General features: G+C 37.2%; 1 protein-coding gene across 8 annotated transcripts in view; it reads right to left on the bottom strand.

Annotated features, from left to right (window-relative positions):
• Positions 1-22,017, bottom strand: part of wnt5b (wingless-type MMTV integration site family, member 5b) — a 353,134-nt gene that overhangs the window by 39,963 nt on the left and 291,154 nt on the right. For all 8 annotated transcript variants that reach the window (XM_039760581.1, XM_039760577.1, XM_039760582.1 and 5 more), the window contains one exon: positions 6,154-6,446. In XM_039760581.1, coding sequence (XP_039616515.1) covers positions 6,154-6,446 — 293 coding nt within the window. The remainder of the gene's footprint in view (positions 1-6,153; positions 6,447-22,017) is intronic.

Raw genomic sequence — 22,017 nt, 5'->3', positions numbered from 1 at the left:
GTTAGAAGACACAGAAGGCCAAAAAAGGTGTAGTAGGAAAACAAAAAAAAAAATTGGGTCAAATTAGACATTTGACCAAGACTTTGTGTGAAAAAAGCTACCTTTTGGAATGTCATCTCTCAAGTACAAGAAGAGAGGTAGAAATGTATATTTTTGTTAGGAATAAATATTTCATACCAGAACAGCTCATTATTTTATATCCATTTTCCAAAATATGAAGTCACATCCAAGTTTGAATGTCACCAAGTTGTTGTTTTTAATAATATAACTTGATAATTTGTTCCATGAATCTACAGTATTTTATGGGAAGAAAATGTCTCATCTAAATTATTCCTGAACTAGACTCTCAAAAGCCTCTTGTGTTCTACTTCAAGAACTCATTTTAAAGTAACAGATGGCTTCTACTCTACTAATTTCCTTCATAATTTTAAACATTTCTATCATGTCTCCTATTAATCTTAGTTTGCTTCATCTTTCCTCATAGCTCAAACACTAAAGTTCTGGAATCAGTCTAATCACTATTCTCTGGACGTTCTCCAGTATTTTTACAATATGTTCTTCTTGTAATATTTCAAATACTACTAGATATGAGACTTGAAGGAGTTTTTTCTGGCCACAGAGCTGGTAAATTGAGTTGAGATCCCAAAATAAAGTTCATGATTACCTGTCAGGAGTGACATGGTGTAGATATTGGAGTAAGATATTGAAAAAAGCACTTTGGGTAAAATGGACCATTGGATAAAATTGTATAAAAATGATAAAAGTGGATAAAATGAAAAATTTTACCAATTTTAACATTCACTCAGATTTAGATTAAGCTGACAGAGAAGCAATGGGTCAAGAACAAGAATAAGAACGACCAGAAGGCTGAGGCTAAAGTAGTGTTTGAAGTGGAAAGTGTCTGAACTGACTCTTCAACTGTTGTTCAGGCGTGGCCTTGGAAGTCTAAGAACTGTTTTACATATTACATGTATTATGATGCTCTCTCTATGCACAGTATATGTGCAACATATGCATTTAAATGGCTCCATATTTATTCAGAGGTTCCTTATGAAGGATTAAAGATACAGTACAGTTAATAGATCCATGCAGAAGTCATAGGGACTGGATGTAAGGCAGAAACAAAACTTGGTCAGGTACTTGACAGAGCACATTAGCTCAGAAAATGAGAATTTAGGATCATCAGTCAAACTATGAGCATCTCTAGGATGTGGAGCGAAACTGGAAAACCAGGAGAAGACTAAAGATTAACACAGCAAAAATATATAAGCTCCATGTGGATAGCAACAAAGCCAGTAGTACTAACCACAGAATCACATGTACACAGTATCACATAAAATCAAATTCTATATGTAAAATGAAAAAAAATTTTTTTTTAAATTCAGCTGATCCAATCATTTACATTTACGATGCACCACTACTATTGTGGCCACTCAGCTGCCACTAATGGAAAATGAGAAAGCAAATAAACCACTGGAATATTACAAAGCAAATCTTGGAACCAAATGGTCCTTTCCTAAGTTTGGTTTCAATTTGGGAGTAAGATCTTATCTAGAAAAGAGGGTTTTTCTGACTCTTTGAATTACCTCACAGTTACTATTTATTATCTTATTGCAAACAACATTTCAGGTTCTGGAGTTTGAGGAAACTAGGCTCCTAATATGATACAGAGATGAATTCTCAGTTAGGCACTTATAGAAAATGTTCATCTCACTTTTGACAATTTGGAGCACTTTTGACATAGTGTATTTTATCATTTTTTTGGTGACAGGCAGCATGGCATGGTGATTAGGACATTTGATGTCAAACCCTGAGGGTCCAAACACAGCTATTGACACTATCATACTCTGTGAAGTTTTTTGATACATCACTGCATATCAATGTCACAATGTCTGGTGCTGATGTGTGTGTGATCATATTCTGCCTATAAAAGATGGTGGCACACATCAGTTAGTTATCCTTGCATTGTTCAACAAAAAGATTAGCTGTAGTTATGAGAAGGATCATTGGTTAGATGGAGAACCTTTTGCTTTGCACTAGTTTGACTACGATTTCTGTTTTTGTGTTTTGGTTTAGATGTTTGCTTTGGTTAGGTCTTTTAGTTAAACACCTAGCCCATCTGGTGTTTACAACAGATACATACGTGAGTTTAATCTTTGTTATGCTCTTGAAACAATTTCTAAAGTTACATCAGCCGTAATTATTCTTATAACAAAACAATGGTCTAACCAAAAGTTTCAGTAAAATATTTAACATAAGCCCAATAATGGATTCATGGTTTTTACATAAATCTTTCTCCTTACTCGACTCATGACACATTATTTTAGAGTCCTTTATCTATCCCCTCCTGTCATGTATAATTCTTCCTTACACTCAGCCATCACTATATAGTCCAAGAGGTGGCACTCTTGTCACTTCAAAAATGATTGGCTACAGTGGGTTTTGAAATGTAATGCATGTTTTAGAAGTTAAGCCAGAACTTCATCAATGCAAACCACAAACAAGCTTCTCTTCCAATAGTTCACTGCTAGGGCCTCATGTGCAGTCCTGAGCCAAACCTCAAACCAACACACACACCCAAGCACCACTCCACCCAACACTGCAAAGCAAAAAAATCAAATTGCTAACAACTTCAGTATTTGTGTTTTAGACAAGCCCTTGTTTTCATCATACATTTGAAAGCTATTTCTGGACAACTGAGTAATGTCTCAGGGATCTTGTGCCTTCTTGTAAATTTTATTTATAGGCTTTCCAACAGCTTTGGAAGTCATTGTCTGAATGTCTAACTAGATACTTCATAATTCCATCTACCTATCCATTGATATTTAAATCTGATTAATTCAATTTGGGGTCATAGAAGGCCCACCCTTATCCTGATAATATCTGGTTTGAGACAGGAAATAGTACTGGATAAGGTTACCTATCCAGAGTCAAGGAAAATATGCAATATCTAAGCTAATGGCTGGGCTCAGATTCAAACACAGTCTCTGAGATCTGTGAAACAAGAGAGCTAACCACTGTCAATTTTCAATTCGGTTTATGAAAAATCCCATGAAAAAGCAGCTCTCTGCAAATCAATTAACAGATCTGTCACTGGCTTGTCATTTAAATTGGAAGGGTTAGATGTTTAGTGCCTGGTGTCATTGGTAATTTCATGAAACTGCAGGAACCTTTCACAACCACACAACTGTCAGCCAGTGACTAGCCTTACGTGAAATTCACTCTATGGGACACAATGGAGGCCTCACAAACTCAAGAAGTTTGCTACAGTGGAGTTCTGTAGCCCACATGCTCAAAAAGGCCTGAAGCCTACAAAGTATCTAAAAGGGAGAGGAGAACTGTCAGAATCTCTGGCCTAAATAAACAAAAGTATTAAGATGATGAGATTAAATGAAAGAAATCCAATTCAACTCAGCATTTACAAATTCCACACTTGCAAAAGATTCCAAAAAAGCAAAGATTTAAAAACAACACATCTAAACACTAGATATTAGGCAAACAAAGAAAGTGTTGTGGACTAGAAGTCATAAAGCACATAGTTCCAAAAGCATTTTGACAAATGCCCACTAGAAGAGGATATCACTTTTTAAACCTAGTAATAATGGCAAGCTCCAAATGTTTATAAAATTAAAAGGATTATTTCAAAAAAGCTGTGTAAATGCACAAAAATCCATAGAGCACACTAGTCAAAAAGGAGCTGCTATAGAGAGCAATCCAAAAAGAGCAAGTTTCAAAACAGAAATATCTTGACAAACACGTGGAGTACAGCCATGGGATGATTTATGGCCATTTGTGCTTACACCCGATAAAAAAATAGGGTGAAAATGTCCTAGAAATTGCCACAACCAGCTGCCAGAGGCTGCCAAGGCACCTTTTTTTTTCTTATCACATATTTGTGCCTGTGCTGTCAGCCATAGAAGCAGTGAGACAAGCGGTGGTGAAGCTGCAGAAGTAGCTGTACCTTGGCTGTCTTCTTTCTCTATTAATGCTTCAGCCAACAAATGGCCACAAGCTAGCAGTAAGTTAAAAAATATGTCATTAAACTCACAAAACTGCAATATTTGGGGCACTGACTGGCCATGCCAAACAGCATTTTTTTGAAGTAGAGCTTCATGCAGCTGGACTATCTTTTCTATTTCCAATCTGTGCAAGATGTTCGCATTTTTTTCTTACATCAAAAAGATAGAAATGCGTTGTAAACAGTAATCAGTGTTTTGGTAGTATTATTATTTCACAGGGTCTCATATGTTTTTTGACTCTTGGAGGGCATCTTATGGTTTGTTTTGATCGCCACTGCTTGACATGGCTGATTCTTATGCATTCAGCCCACACTGCCTTCCTTCTCTTAAACTTGAAGATCAGTTTGAACTACTTCATACAGGCTGGCAAAGCATGTGTGCCAGTTACCCTCACCAGAACTACACAGCCTCAATTGCAATGGCCTATACTCTTTGTGACCGACAAACTGCCAATCTGACATATGGCCAAATGGCCAGTCCTAAATGGAGCAGTAAGTCAGTGTATGACTGTGTATTGAGCTGGTCAGATCATACCTAAAGACCCAAATTGCAAATGAGGAACCAGAGCAAATTGTCTAAAAATAAAATAACCATAACATGAGAACAGTCAAAGAAACATGGAGGATAATGCAAAATTTCCAAAAAATGAATAAGACTAAAAAACAAAGATGCCATCATTACAGATAGTCTTTCATTGAGTAGAATTGTCCAAATCAAAATAGTCGACCACACTGGACAAATTATAACAGAGATGGCTGTTGTGTTTATTTATAAATCTCATTGCAACTTGATTTTTCATAGCTAACAAAAACAGCGGGAGTTGAAGAGAGTGACCTACTGTTCCACAATTTAGTGAGTGGCAGTAAGGCTAACAGAAAGCAGAGCTGCTTTACTGTTGTAGTTTAGAAGTCAGGGTTTCACTAGGGCAACAGGGAGTTCTCTTTACCTCATCTGGGTAAGCAAGTGCTTTCTGATTCAGAGGCCTTGAGTTAGTGGCCATCTCTATGTGGGGACGTATAATGGAGAGAGACAAGGAGTGATGTCTTGCTGTGGATACTGTGCTGTCCTTCGCATCCAATTTTTTTAGTCATGCAACAAGTTTGGCATGGCTGCTGTTCAAAAGATCTTCTGGAGCTTGTAGGAAACTGTGTCAGCTGCCCCAAAGTAAGCATTGATGTCACTCGTGCATCTGCCATCACTATTCATGCTACTACTCAAATATATGAAGATTGCCTCTTTGATCTCTCAACTCAGTAGCTTAATACAAAGTTACATATAAAATGGCGTAGGAGGCTTCTTAAGGTTTATGACCTGATATTTATTATACATGAATTTATAGCCAGGCTGACAAGAACTGAATCATAACTGACTGGCTAAGCCATTACACTAGCAATTCACCAAATTCTCCTAGAAGAATACTATCACCAGTGTATTCAAGGTCTCAAAGCATGAGGGTGTTTAGCTCAATTCCACAGATGTCTGCAATCTTCGAACTTACCAATCAGCCAGTTGATGATGATGTTGAACAGTAATGATGATAGGACTCAGCCTTGCCTGAAACCTATGGAAGAATTGAACCAAATTGTGTGCCTGCCATTGATATGAACAAAATTGTTTCTTCTATTATGAGGACCAGTTCCTCTAAACTCATTTTCAGTACTTTCTCATCCCCATGTGTAGGTGGTATCTAGTGAAATGGAATCAAAGCTACGGGATGAACAATAAACCAATGTCTGTCTATATCCAGAATTTAAGAATTCACACTGTTCAGTTTTGACTGACAAATGTTTTCCTCTTTATGAACCCATTGAGTCAAGCAACACAGGAAAAGTGTTTGGATTCCAGCTTGGTTGGCAGTCTACCAACAAAGTTAGGCACTCTCACACCAGGATGATGGCCAAGACAGCTTAGGACTTGAAGACATCTTGATAATCACACTAAATCTGCCAACTGAACTTGCCTGATGAAATGAAACTAAATCACTAGACATACTGATAAGCCAATATACTGTATGAAAGGGAGTTGAGACCAGCAAAATAAAGGAATTACAAATGTGGCGTGGTACTGCCACATCTGGCAGCTCCCAAGAAAAAAAATTCAAATGAAAAAGGAAAATAAAAAAGAGTAACCTCACCTTTCGCCCAGCTTCATTGTTCTGCAGGTTCATAAGGGTGCGGGCATGTTCCTCTGAGCCTTTTGGAAAATTTTTCTCTCTTTCACGGGCATCGACAAACTCCTTTGCAAAACGATAGCCATAGTTGACATTGTCTCCACAGCCTCCCCAAAGCCAGTCTCGGTGTAGGCCTTCTGGTCGGGGTTCCCGGCTACAACCGCAGGTGGCCAGCTCACCTTCCCTGCAAGCACGGCTGATAGCGTTCACCACACCGGCTGCACTGATTGCGTAGGTGAAAGCAGTTTCTCTACTGCCTGCAAAATTAAAAAAAATAAATGGCACCACCTTAATAACAGTGAATCAAGCAGTTTACTAAATGTTACACATAGAACTTCCTGTTGAAATTATCCTGCTTTTGAACTGTTCTTAATGACTTTTTCAATACTCTACTTTTTTTATATATTTGCAGATTTCACAGATTTAGTAGAATCTGATGTCACGAGATATTAACTTGAATGGTCACGTTCTTTCACAAAAAGCATTGTCTTGACAAACATCTGCCTACTACAGAAAAGCATTCAGGGCTGAGAAAATCTGCCCCCTTTAACTCTACATTGAATAAGTGGGTTAAGTGAAATGGATGAGCAGATAGATGTAAATAAACAGTGGACTACTCTGGACAAACAGGAATTTCACCTGTCTTTCCTCCATTGCCAGCTGGTGACATTTTAATATAGACATCATTTCATCATACCTCTACCCTAAAGAGCTTTAGGAATCTTTTTAAAAAATGTCTGCAAATGTATCTATTGTTTTATTCGTCTTAATATCTATATTGGTATGTCTTTGGTGTATGCTGTTTTATCTGGCAGCACTGGGCACACAGTAGGAATTGGCTCTTGACAGGGCTCTGAAATTACTACTTATATATAATCTGTCCATTAAATGCTTACATTTAAAACAGAAGAGAGAACTGAAACAAATCTCAGTAGCCATGGCAGGCCCGCACCTAGGAAATTCTGGGCCCCAGGCAGCTGACAGAGTTCGGGCCCCTTTTGTGTTTCAAATATGTGCGTATATTTTAAAACTTGAAAAAGGACGGGCCCCTATCTAGCTCGGGCCCCTAACAAGTGTCATGGTTGTCCCCCCACTAGGTGCGGGCCTGGCCATTGGTGCAATAAAGAAGCCACATCTGGAGGAGGCACTTTTTCTGATAGTGGCCAATTTAAGTTCATTACTCAAATTAACATGCACATTTTTAAGATGTGAGAGAAAATCGGCTGTCTCTAGAGAAAAAAAAAGTTCTAACATGGGGAGAACATGCAAACTTCACTCTGGCAGGAATTTTATATTGCTTAACATTGTTCCACACATAGGAAAATAACATAACATTCTTAAACCCACTAAGTCTACTTCAGGGTCATGTTTTGGGCCTATCCTGGCAGATTAGGACAGAGCTTTGGTGAACCAGTCAAGAACAAGGTTCAGTCAAATACACATCCATACCTGGCCAATTAAGAGATTGCTGGATAATTGCTGGATCTGTGAGGTAAAAGCACTATATACTGCAATACCATGCTGCTCATATGAAAATAAGCTGAAATTAATTAAGGGAAAAGGGTTTCTTCAAATTTTAAAGTACTTTTGTTGAACATAAACAGTTGCATCTTTTAATATAAAACTAAAGAATAGCAACTTGGGAGCACTGGAGATTTGCAGTTTGCCCTCAGGTCACAAAGCACATCACCTGCTCATCCTTATCTAATCCTTATCTAATCTTATCATTTATCTAATTACAATTTGTTTGTCCACTTAAGGGCAATGGGGTCCAGAGTTTATACCAGCAGCACAGGTGCAAGAATGAAGCCATCCTTCGACATGCTTCTAGTCCACTGCAAACCACAGACGGGCACATACCCAAAATTCACTTACACTGAGTCTTCTTAGAGATGTCACTTAACTGAACACAAGAGAGAAAAACCTGAGTACCCAGGGAACCGTTCATTCATTCATTTTCTGAACTTGCTTATTCCAACACAGGGTTGCAGTGGGGCAGAAGTCAAACCTGGATGGGGCAACAGTCCATCACAAGGCACAATTTGGCAAAAACCCTCACTCATCACTTGAAACAAAAATACATAGAAATTAGGAAAAGTGGTGTTCAGTGTGCAGTTGCTAATGTTGCCACCACACATCCAAATCACAGTCTGGTCCCTTCTGTATGGAGTTTAGACATTCTCCTCATATCTGTGTACATCATTCTCCAGATACTTTGTCCTTTGTCCCAAATCCCAAACACACTGTCAAATCTAAATTGAATTAATGTGGGTGAGGGCATTCTGCATTGGACTGGGATCTTATCCAGAGTTAGTTCCTGCTTTGTACCCACTGTTGCCAGGATGAGCTGCTCCTCTGAATGGAGCAAATTCAAAAACAGACAGATGGTTATCTAAGCTCACTGTAGTAGTGACTGTTTGATACCACATATTTTTATCAGTTCTTTTTAGCCTGTATGTAAACACCATTCGTAAGTATTACAGGCAGACAGGCAGTAGCTTTGGACTTTTTGGCCATGGTTACATATTCATATTCATACAGCTTATGATAATGTCGCAGGCAACTTTACTTTGCTTTACAACTGATCATCACAATGGTAAATTCTTTTCAGGGAGAAGATAAATTCCATTAGCCAGGAGAACATTTATATCCTTTGAATGTAAGGCCCACACAGGGTGATGAGGTGGGTTTAGCAATTGCTTTTCACACATTCTCTTCTTACCTTGGCTGCTGGAATGAACTCTTATCCTAAACTCCCCAAAGAGTCTGGTGTGAAACTGCTGGCGTTGCCAAGATCAGTATTGAACCAATTAGCTAGTAGCTAACCAGGCAAGCTAGACAGATTAAACGGTCTTTTGTATTCCCAAGTCCAAAAATCCAGTCAGCACGAAGTCTAAGGTCAGAATGAAATGCAGTCGGATCAGAAGCTGCTTCCCAACTGAATTCCACCTATAAACCTCATTGCTTTTCTCCCTGTACACTAATGATGTTATACTGTAAGAAGCATAGAAAAAACATTGAAACAGGTTAACCAAATGTAAAAAAGACTAATGCCTGTGTGAAAGAGCAGACATGCACAATAACAGCTGAGAAAACCACATTAGTGCACGGTAGAAAACAGGAGGCTAAGGGGGAATGTAATGCAGGTGAATAAATAAACTCACCCGTTGTTGTCTTGGCATTGAAATATATTTATTGAACTCTTTCATCCATTGCATCCCTGTGTAAAAGTATTTCACTCATCAAGTGTATGTACCTGCACTGTTCAATCAATATCTGAGATGTCTTTATATGTACATTTTACTGATGACATGTAGAGCAGTGGCTCAGTGAGTAGAAGTGGCGACTCACAGTAGGTGGGCCCCAATTGAATTCCATTTTTCAGGGTTTTATATGTCCTCCCTGTAGTTGTGTAGGTTTTCTTTGGGAGTCTTCCCCTCTCACAGCCTAAAGACATAGCATCTCTGTTTCATCTGTGGGCTACCTCCAAAATCTTACTAAATAACTTGATGAGTAATCTGTGACTTTGTGAGTGTGTTTGCACGAGTGTGCTTTTCAATCGAATGACATCCCATTCAGCATCAATTCATGCACAACACTTGACCCACCACAAACCTATATTGCAAAAAGAGGGACCAGGAAAAGGACGGATGGATGTATAGTTTGATGAGCAAATCATAGGATTGGCCTTTGTGATGAGGAAGATTGATTCTTTACTATCAAACTACCAGGCCAGGATAACCTTTGTAGATCACACCAACTACTAACTGAGAACCAACTCCAAATATGAACTTAAGGTAACCCTACATCAGAAGAATAAACTCCTTATGTAAATTCAAAATTCACCTTAACATTAACTGTGAGGCCATATTTTGTTCTGATTGGATTCCACAAGTCTCCCCTATCATAATTATCTTTTTGATTAGTTATTAGCTGAATATTACAGTCTGCAGAGAAGAAATGGCTCCTTAGTCCCAGCTATCCAATTGAGACTCAAAACCAGAAGTACCAGATGCAAAGCAGGAATCAGTCCCACACAGAACATCTACCCATCGACTCTCTCTCATGCCAAGCTAATTTAAAGTGATTGATTAACTTAGCACCTTACCAATGTACCCAGAAAAAGGCTGACACTGTGAGAAATTGGGCTAGGAATTGAAGCTAGTCTCCCAGACATTGTGAGGCAAACATTCTGCCATTGTTTTGCTCACAAACAGAACAAGAGTCAATAAATATATGGTCACACCATTTAGTCATTAAAAAAGAGTCTCAGCCACTAAACAGCCAACACTGGGAGCACTGGCAACACAAAGTCTGTGTCCCAACATGCACTGCTCCAGTGTGGACATCCCATTTATCCTTAGCCTACCAATGGCTCTGGTTATGCTGACTGTGCACTGAAGTGAACAGCTTGTGTATTCTTCACTCTAAAGGTCCCTCCCAATGACTCATAGATTCATTGAGTATAAAATTACCCAACTATGACCTGAAGATGATATCTATAGAAAAAACAATAGGCAAAAACAAAATAAAATAGAAAATGTACATTTCTTATTTTAGAATTAAGAAAACTGCCTTTGGCAAGTGGCTATGCTGCAGCTTTGGGTGGCTGATTGACACACATTGTGTGATGGATCTGACTTCTGCCATGATAAAACATATGGATAAAGCACAGACTTAGCAAATGACGTTATATGTTCTGATTTAATATCTGACAGGCAGTGTGGCCTAGTGGCTAATCATAGGGACTTTAAACCACGAAAATCCTGATCTTGTCTTTGTCTGTTTAAGGCTGTATCGTTTAAAACCTTAACCCATTTTGTTTACAGGACACACTTGACACCTATGCTTCCCTAAGGTTGAATTAACTGGGTTCAGTAAATAGACAGAAAACTACCCTGAAAATCTAACTGGCATGAACCATCATTCACCATCTTTTCGTCTCCTCACTAGAAGACTGATTTTGAAGCATCTTATAACTAAAGTCTGGACTCATCTGGATAGCATATGGATCTTAGCAATGGAGACAACCAATTACAACCCAAAAGCAGATAGTGCCGTTGTTTTCCTGCATATTTTATGTTTCTTTAGGAAATATATAAGCAGTTTTCAAATATGTGACAAAAACTATAGCAGAAGATTGTTTGCAAATTCCCAAAGAAAGGTTTTGCGCAACAACTGATTTATATGACCCTCTTATAATGCCACTTCTTTAGGTAGAACAAAGCCAGGCTGGTTCATTTCCATCTGTCTATGCAGGAATGAAGAGAATCACAATCAATTGCAACAGTACTAGCCCTAAGGCAGGACTCAAACCTGGAAAAAACATGGCACACTCACACATATCTGTTTAGAGTCTTGCAAACAACCGCTAATATGAGGCAGAAATCCACATTGGAAGGAATGTCAGTCAAATGTATGGTGCACACAAATGCAGCCTATCACTATTCACATAGGAGTATTACAGGATTGTTGACAAACACGAAAACCTGGCAATGGGCTGTGGTAGCAAGCTGGAGACATGTGATAAGGAGAGAACATACAAGCTCCAAACACACTTAAAACTGAGCCTCATCTCAAAATGAAGTTTAGCATTGATCTTTCCATGTTATCTACAACTCTCTGTGAAAGGTGCTAAAACTGAGCAGAAAGCTAACTGACATAGGAGCACTTCAGCAAATCCTGCCAGACCACTCCGACTTTATTATGTTCCCCTCAGATGACTTTTACTGTAATCTAAAGTAATGACGAATGCTAAACTTGTAAATCAGTAAACAGAGATGCACCTAATGCTGGTAATAATTTACAGTCCTAAACACAACAAATTAAATGACCTTCAAGGACTTCAACTTTCAGTTAACTCAAAAAAGGGCAAGGTTATCAGATGGTTCCAGCAACTGAACAAAACACTACTATATCTACACATTACATTTTGTAGACAACAAACATTAGAACGATCTGGATGAGAACAGGCCATTTAGCCCAACAAAGCTCACCAGTTCTATCCACTTAATTCCTCCCAAATAACATCAAGTCGAGTTGTGAAGGTCCCTGAAATCCTACTATCTATTACACTACCTGGTAACTTGTTCCATATGTCTGTGGATCATAGTGTGATGAAAAAATCCTTCATGTTTGTACAAAATTTACCCAAGTTTCCAACCGTGTCCCTGTGTACTTCTTAAACTAATTTTAAAGTAACAGTCCTGATCCAATGTTCTAATTCCTTTGACAATTTTAAACACTTCAGTCATGTCACTACTTAATCTCAATTTGCTTAAACTGAAAAGGTCCAACTCCTTCAATCTTTCTTCATAATTTATACCCTGCAATACTGGAATCAGCATAGTTGCTGTTTTCTAGACTTTTTCTAGCACTGCCTTGTCGTTTTTTTATAGCGGGAGATCAAAACTGCACACAGTACTCCAAATGAGGACTCACCAGTGTGTTATAAAACTTCATCATAAAATCTTTGACTTATACTTGACACACCATGTTTCATAACCTGACATTCTGTCAATATCTTCTAAACAGTGGTACCTGATAATCCTGATAGAGTCCACTATGACTCTTAAATCTTTCTCATAAGGTGTACGTTTGATTTTCAGACATCCCATTGCGTCTTCAAACCTATCATTTTTACTTCCTATTTGTAATGTTTTACATTTACAGCCATTAAATTTCATCTGCCACAAATTTGCTCAAGCCTGTATGCTGTCCAAGTCCCTCTGTAAATGCTCACTTAGTTTTGTGGTGCCTGACTTTCCAGAGCCCTTTCTTGTTTGTTTGTTTGTTTGATGTTCATTCTTTTTGCCACAACATTAAAATCCATGCTAAAAAATTAACCCTTCTCAGATGATTACAAAGTAGATATTCTTTAATCTATTGGCACATTTAATCTCTTTGTGCTATTCTTGCTTTTTTATATCATCTTCTGTTCACTTTAATTTCCTTTCTGTATTCATCACTTTTGTTTAGATTCATTTTAAGGTTAGACAACAGGTGTAATGTGGATAATTTGTAAGGTAAAGGAGTACAGTTCAACATGAAGCTAGATGTATTATAAAAAACAGACGGTCACATAAACAGAGCAAAAGAGGAGTCGCCTGGAAAGACTGATGGCTATGTGACTAAACACGGTGTTCCACAGTAGTATACCCCCATTCTCATAAGAGCAAAAATAAAAATTAGGTTTATGAAACAGAGGTATATGTGAAGGAATGCAATACAAAACAACAAAGACTAAGCCACTTTGAACCTGACTATAAACATATAGTACTCTTCCTCACATTATCAATAGGTCCTTCCATGCCCCAATGAACTACTTCCTCCAGCCTTATTTCTAAAAGCTTGATTTCATTATACTTCATCTTTCTCTTCCTCTTTCTTAGATGAACCCTTATTTCATGTTCCTGTCAATTCCAAGCTCACCCATATAATGAGCCGGAGTTCCTTTTAAAATCTGACCTGCGAGTACTTGCTGGGGGCACACTTGTGCAGTGAAGATAAGCTACGAGGTCATCAAGAACTTTATGAAAGTAGCCTCTGTGCAGCTCCTTCTGGTGACCCTCATAGCTTGGGAATTACAAATCCTAGACAACCCCACAGACGCTTTAAAAAAATGTATATCAAGCAGGAAATCTAACCTAAAAGAGCTACTTAGCTGTTCAAATACCTTCGGAAATCCTGGAATCAATCCTGGAATTTTTCTTCTTGGCATCACATGCAATGTATCCTATCAGCTGCAGTTTGACATGCCACCCATAAACTGAAAAATATGTGAGACTAGAATGCTTGATTCTTCATAATCACTTCTAATTATAGAATGAGAAAGGTTAAGGTAACTGGAAATATCAAAAGGAAGTTGAAATACAAAGAAAAATAAGAATATAACAGATTTTACAAACGAGAAGAGACCAAGATTGCCTGATTAGCTGATGGCTATATTGTCCAAATGTCATATCCACACCTTTAATAAATGCACCCATGTCCTCCACTTCAATTACATGGATCAGCAGTTTGCGCCAGATTCTCAGGATTCAATGTTTGAAAAAAGTTCTTACCTGTTTCTCCCTTGAATGCATTCATCTTTTATTTTCATCAATGTGTTTGAATGTGTGATTTACTACCTAGTGGAAAGAATTTCTGTTGGGTCAACTTTATTGATGCTTTTGAACATTTTGAAGGCGTGTTTTAGGTCCTCCTTGTAGCCATCTTTGTTTGAGATCATTTTATTCCCTAAGCACAGGGTTTCTAATTCATATAACCCAAACAAGAATATCAGCATCATGGGAGCCAAGAAGGGGATTATTACCATAATGGCAGCAGATTCACACAGAGACAAGAAACGATGACCATATAATAAAAAACAGGAAACATTTTTGTTTCCTTTCCTTCATATTTCTCACATGAAATTTACTAAAAGATAAAAGGGGAAAGCAAGCAACTTGCTAATAAAACAATCATTCAAAACAATTGTTCCTGAGGGAAGTCACTGCCAGTTTAAATGCTTAGTGTAATCCATTCTTCTTTATGACTTTTGCAGAGCTAGGGTGTGATTCTTTTTGAAAGAACGGTATGAATAGTCACTAATCTTGGTCTCTTAATTAATGGTACCAGTTAAGAAATAAAGCAGTCAGAAATTTTTAATCAATGCCATTTAATTGTCTTGTCTTAAATCATTTTTTTTTTTTAAATAACATTTTCCAGATGAGCTCCAACATTGACAATGTATTCTTCTGAATGTTTTTTATGTAATAATTCAATAAATTGAGTACAAAAGATTTAGTCATGTAGCTAAATTATTCTATTGTATTTGTATTTTATATATGTGAGAGGACAAACATTGATGAATAATTTGGCAAACATTCTAGTCTAAAATTTCTAACGCTAGTATCAAATTTCTTTGTGAGATTGTCGATGGCTCTGCTTTACAGCCCATGTCACCGTTTGGATATTTTCTGATTTTTAAAAAGGTAAATGGTTTAACAAACATATAATATCTTTCACACTCTCAGTAGATATAAATTTGTCAAACCACTTTTAGATAGCATTAAGAGGAGGAATTTGTCCTTGTTGAGGCACATTAAACTTAAAGTCTTTGCACTTTCATTACAAGTATATTGTAGATTCAATGTACACCATAACAAACATAAGTTGGCCTCATAACATCAAATAAGATTGCCTCAACAGACATGTGATGGGGCACTGACCAGTTGTAAATAACCAATAAAAGTGCATTTAGCATAAAACACTGCCACGGTACTACAGTATATATACCCACATCATGCTGACTCACCCCCACAAATCCCTTGAAAATCATCACACACTCATGCGGCACCCTTTATTTTTATTCCAACATTTCAAACTATCACCATGGTCATTTGTTTCTTCCTCTTATTCCTCTTTCTTATATGTGTATTTGCTTTCAGTTTGATAGTTTCACAGGTTGATGCCATGGGGAATAGTATTTATTTTCGTACAACAGAAATGAAGGCTTTCTGTGATGCAGCAACAGCACTGTTTCTAGGCTACCTCTCGCATAGCACAATACTGCAATAAATGGGAAGGCACTATATCAGTCGACACAGAATTCACACTTGGACAAACATGTCTGTGACCCATAACTTAAAAAACAATGATTTAGCCTGTCAGGGTTGAACATCCCCTTTATTCCAGGGATGCTCATAGTTGTTCATAAGGACCAGAGCTGTTAATAGTACTCTAAAGGTGGTCTTGCTTGTCCAAGCACCTTGTCAGCTATTATTAAAGCACAGCCTAATATTAACTGCTCTGCCTGATGCCTAAATGATGGAAGTCCCACGTGAACATAAAATTCCTAAACTCTTACCAGTTTCCTTTTTGTTAGTTGGCATTACATTGTATTAGCTTTTATTTAATGTTCCATTTACCTATATGCAGCACTTTTTACTTGTCTCCATTATATATCAGGAGTTATCCAAGTTTTAAAGATGGCCTACAATACTGAAAACTCTTTTTGCTGCCTCCTTAGTATTGACTATCTCTAAATTGATCAGTTGATGGCTCAACTGATAAAAATTTTGTGTTCCTAATTTTCTTTGCATTTTTTGTTGTTGAATTATTTTTTTCCCCTTTTGTTATCTTTAAAGCTGTATTAAAGCAGAGGCCATTTCCAGAAGAACTCACCTCAGGTCCAGCCTGATCCTCTTATCTGCACTCTCACTTTCCTACTTGCTAATTACTTTTGTAAGCTGCTACTAATGCTGATGGTTGTAAGCTTTGAGATAATCTTTTTTGTCTAAGCTGTATCAAGGGTGTTTTGAAAACCTAAGTAAGTTCTGCTGTTCACCTTGCATGTTCAGAAAAACAAGTTTATTAGAAAGCATCAATTACACGGGCTAAATCCTCTCCTTAGGGGGAGAATCTCAATGGGACACTGAGAGAAGGGACTTGGTGGGGCACACTAGCTTACTCATCTTCCCTTTAGTTCTCAGACCTAAAGAAATCAAATAAGATGAACACTGACTCCACCTCCAGGACCCACCCTTCCAGTTCTTCCACTATAAAACTGCATGGCACTAGAAAGATAGCATTATTTGTTAGACCACTTGCAAAGAGAGGAGAGGAGCACTCCATACTCATTCACTTCAGTTGTGAACCATTCTTTGATTTCTCCTTACCAGTCTGACTTTCTATTTGATATTTTTCCACAAGATAAATAAAAAGCCACCAAATCAAACAGGTTTGTAAACTTATTTGCTGAATTTATTTTCTCTTCTATTTTCAGCCTAGTTTGTGCAGTAGAATAAACTGTGTTTGCTATTCTAACTTTGAGGTAAACTTACTGTTTCAGGTAAGGAGTCCAGAAGTTTTAGAGGTAAGGTAATAATACTCACTGATCATGGCACCAGAGAGTGGGGACATGTTAGATGTAGATTACCACATACAATCACTGTACTCTATATATGTCACAATAATGAACCAATGAATCTATGAACATCTGCCATCTTTAGTTCATTAAGTCCTACAGGACTCTACTGGTAGATTCCAAAACTTTGACATCTCATATGTTGATTATTTTTACAACAATAATAGTTCAGTTTTGTGATGACTAAGCCATGGTAGTTGATCTTCAGTATGGAAGGACATAAACATATGAAATGAAGATTAATGTGAAGAAGACAAGAATCCTGAGACTTTGTACAAAATGGATGATGCAATTTCTAAACATAACAGGATATAGAAAGTCAGTGTTATCCTTGATAATATCCATCCATACTTATTTGCATTTTTGAATCTGCTTTCTTTAATAGGGTTGCAAGATGCTGGATACTATCTCACCAATATCAGCCAAGGCAGAAACCAACCCTAAATGGAATGTCAGTTCATTTTCAGAATATTAACACATGGTCACAAACTAGGCTAGTTCTGGGTGTACAACCAGCTTACAGTATGTGCATTTTAGACACAGGACAAAAACTCATTACTTTAACAATAATCCTATGAGTACAGGAAAAAGAGAACATGCCAATTCCACATATAAAGTGGGCACGAACATTCATCTTATTAGGAAGTGGAGTGATGTTACCCTTTTCCATCTTTACAGGATTTGACAAGTGTCTTGAAAAATGTCTTTAGGTGTAAAGTTTTCACAGATTGACCATCCACTTAGCATGACTATTCAATGTGCTTAAAAGTTTGCCTGTCCAGAGATACAGTTCATATGTTAGACAACTGCGTGCTGGTAGAAAGCAGTAAAGTTATGAAAAAATGGATTCAGTTGGTGTCAGTGGTGACAAATGTGACACTTTTATTTCTAAACTTATTAACATTTTAAAAGCACCACATAGAATAGGCTTGAACATGAAGTGGCTGTGGCTCTTGTCTCATAGAACCTAGGGCCTGAAGTCAGTTCTACAATTTGTCTGACATATTCAAAGCACACCTAGACACACAGATTACCATCATTCTTTTAAGCACATTTCAAGGATGTGGAAGTAGGTTCGCTAATCTGGGAAATCTGCATTTTTTTAACTAAACCCCATAAGTCTGCACTTCCTAATAAGTAAAATATCACAAAGGTGCACAATAGTCAATTGTAACCAAAACTAAAAGAGGCAGGGCTTACAGATCACAGGACACATGCAGCAGGCAGCATGGATTGAGTGTAACCGACTAGCAAATCATGGACAGTTTCTTCAAAGTTATTTCTAAATACTTACACACACATCTAGAGTTATGACAAATTTATTTAGTTTATACCATGGAATTCAATAAAGAGGATGAAATTGAAAACAACATACATTTGAATATAAAGACTACAGTTTGCTGTTTTGCCCTTGTCACTCCCTGCATATTTTCAACACTCAATAAGGTAAATGAAGAAAGAAAAACGAGTGACTGTATATACATTGCATTTGCCAGATAGATGTAAATCTACTTCTTTAGATATTTTATGACATCCCTTCCTTACACATCTAGTGAGCTAAGCAAAAGCATCTGTGGATGGTCAGGCCCAAGAAAAGCAGACATCGCACAAAACTCCAGCTTCTGCCCAATCTTTAAACTAAGATTCACTTCAGACAACCAAGTATAATAAAAATTACAAGAGAAAGCTGTTTGTACAAAAGGAGACGACTCTGCTCATATCAGTAATAAGAGCAAAATGTCATCAAAAAGGAAAATGACACAAGGGCAGCATAAGGTAAGGTTGCTTTACAGCTATACCTGCCTACAGAGTAGCCATTATGTTAATAAACCCTTTTTAATTTTGGTTGTGTCATGTATGATATTAGGCTCTGCATTTCCTTGCACAAAAGTCATCACTATTTGTATTGTACGTTTAAAACAGGCCACATTTCATACATAAAACTGTTTTGATAAAGGCTGGCCTTTTCTTAAATGCAGATCATAAGTTCTTTTTCAGTGTTTCTAAAGCAATGTCATATTTAAACATGAAAGTGCCCAAGTCTACATCCATACTAGTAGTTATTCATTTAAAATTGTTTTAAAAAAAAATATCTCCAAACACAATCGTGTTTTAATATCATTTATGAAAAAATCTCTGTCACACACAAAAATGTCTGAAAACATATATGACATAGACATTCGCCTACCCTGGCAATGCGCACATTGGTGGAAATGTCCTTGAATGGACGATGATGCCGCTAGTCAGGGAATTTATTGTAAAACTGTCACAACCAGTAAATTATTTGCCTTTTCTTCATTCATTGTTCATGTATGTGACATTCAAACTGTGCAAAATCCATTTTAGAAGTATATAGGTGAGCAACATAACAAGTGCCATGGAAAGCAATTCTTCTGTGTTCGCTATGTTGGAATATGTTTTTTCTTCCATAAGGGTGACTAATCAGGGAATGAGATATTGTAATGAGCAGGGTCCAATCAGGGAAGGGCTATGTAATAAGCACAAACAAATCAGAGGGAAATAAGAGTTTGTGTTTTCATAAGTCTACATTTTCAACTGTTCACGTTGCAACTTTCAGAAGTATACAACTCTGGATAGAGTTTTCAATGGTCTCTATTTCGGGGGTAAAAAATACCAGGGTAGTGTGGATGAAAGATGTGGGAGAAATTTTAAAGTGATTCAGCTTCCATTGGTGTACCCATATCTCCCTTAAAGAATTAGATTAACAACTGGCATCCAATTATGCCTTGTGTACCTTTAAATAATTTTACCAGATTTGAGTCATTAAGGATGTGCATGTGTTAAGTGTGTCCAGCAATGGACTTGCGTCAGGATTTGTTCATTTCTACTCTTGGGATGGGCTCCAACCCATTTTTAGTAACCTTAACACCAGATCAAACAGGTTCAGTGGATGGGTGGATGGAAGGCTTCTTTTATACTGTATTTAAAAAGACTTTTCTACAAACTTTTCTGCATTTCATCTATTCTGCCTTACTTTTCCTGGTTATTTGTTTTATAATTCCACATCCATTTTTTAACCTTTTTATTTCAGTACTTTGTTGTAGAAAGCTTTCCATTGCAAATGAATAAACTACAAATATCAGAATCAAATATGGACTCGATGCTAGCCCACCACAGTACATACATTACATAAATGTTAAATATTGAACGACAAGCACAGTACATGGTAACCCTGGTCCGGCAGTGGACAACCAATTACTTTGCCCTTGGTTTACTTTGTACCAGATGCAGAACAGCAGCTATGGAGCTGTCCTTACGCCACTGCTGTCAGACATGGGAAATTGCCAGCAGCCCCGGTCACAATACTGTTTACCCCATATTCGTTATAAAGAAATTTATGAAATAACAAAATATTTTTATGGTTACGCCAGTTTCATTACAATGGGATTCCACATATATATACTCTATATATTTCTATTATCAAATACGCAAGCTATGGATGTAACACTACCACTAACCTGATTTCCATTTGCATTAGAATGGAGGAGCCCAATCCAGAGGAACCTTGAAGTCACTTCTGGTCATCAGGATCTCTTTACATTACTGAGACCAAACTTAATGTCATTCTGATGATACATAAAGAATCTTGCTTTAAATTTTTCTTTACAAATAACCCTGGATGTTAAATGGAACATCTGTGGTTCCCCATCTCTTCTTCTGTTTATCTTGTCTTTTTTATTCTCTCTCTCTCTATACAGTATATATATATATATATATATATATATATATATATATATATATATATATATATATATATATATATATATATATATATATATATATATATATATATACACAGAGGGAAAGAGAGACTGCAGAGCATGTCAGACTGGTTTCTCGTTATTGGACGTACAAGCCACTTTACGACAGGACTCACTAACAACAAAGCCACCCAGTCAGAATTAAAATCTGTATTTGAGACTTTGTGTTGTAAATTGAAAAAAAAAAACATTTGTCTGCTTAACAGGACAGGAATTAGAACATTTTAGCAAATTTAATTTCTGGTAAATAAGGACACAGACAGAATGAGCAATGTGTGATTTAGTGAGGCATATGCTTACCATGCTCTCAAGGTATTTCCAATGATGTCTGTCATATGAATTAGTCTAACAATTTGCTTCACCGATGTTTTCTTTTCTGTGCCTTTTTCTTAGCTGATATCAAAATCCCTTCCCGTCAGTCTGGTAATGATCCATCTGTGTAAAAACTACTGGAACCATTCACAAAAGTCTGATTTGAATTTGGGAGTTTGATAGATCCCATTCCAGGGCTCTTTAATTAATCGTCTGTCTCAACTGCATGAATCGATTGTAGTTTCTCAGCTTCACTCTCAGCTTCTCCATATATCAAAGGTGACACAGAGGAGAATCTCAGGTGGTTGAATAATGTTCCCCAATTGACAACATTGGAATTTATTTAAACATAAATTCAGTGCTGCAGGACTTACGGCAAAAAGTTGCAGATAGATGGTAAAAGTATTATTGTCCATAAGCCTACGAACATGGTCAAAATAGGTGAAATTTTAATGACTGAATCTCCCAAAGCACACTCAAAGGGACCAAGTAAAGTCAAAGTCAAGGTGCAAAAGAAAAAGGCTAAAAAACAGAAGAAAGCAAACATCAAGAGATTACCAGGGACTTGAGAAGGTTAAGGAATAAGAGAACATTGAAAAAGATTTCAGAGACTGCTTAAATGCAAGTGCAATTAAGGTTAAGTGGACACAGGTGACACTGAGACAATTGCTGTTGTCTGAAAACTGTAAACATCGGTAGGACAGTAGACATTGTCAGCAGTGAGACATGAAATTGATAATGATTCTCTGTGATTTATGTTAAGCTCTCCATATAACTCAGAATCTCGCTTAGATGAAGCTGTTAATGAATTTCTTACTGCTGCTG

Source organism: Polypterus senegalus, chromosome 8 (genome assembly GCF_016835505.1).
Source record: "Polypterus senegalus isolate Bchr_013 chromosome 8, ASM1683550v1, whole genome shotgun sequence".
NCBI classification, from domain to species: domain Eukaryota; kingdom Metazoa; phylum Chordata; class Cladistia; order Polypteriformes; family Polypteridae; genus Polypterus; species Polypterus senegalus.
The sequence above is the reverse complement of the archived record's forward strand: the minus strand, read 5'-3'. Positions and strand labels throughout refer to the sequence as shown.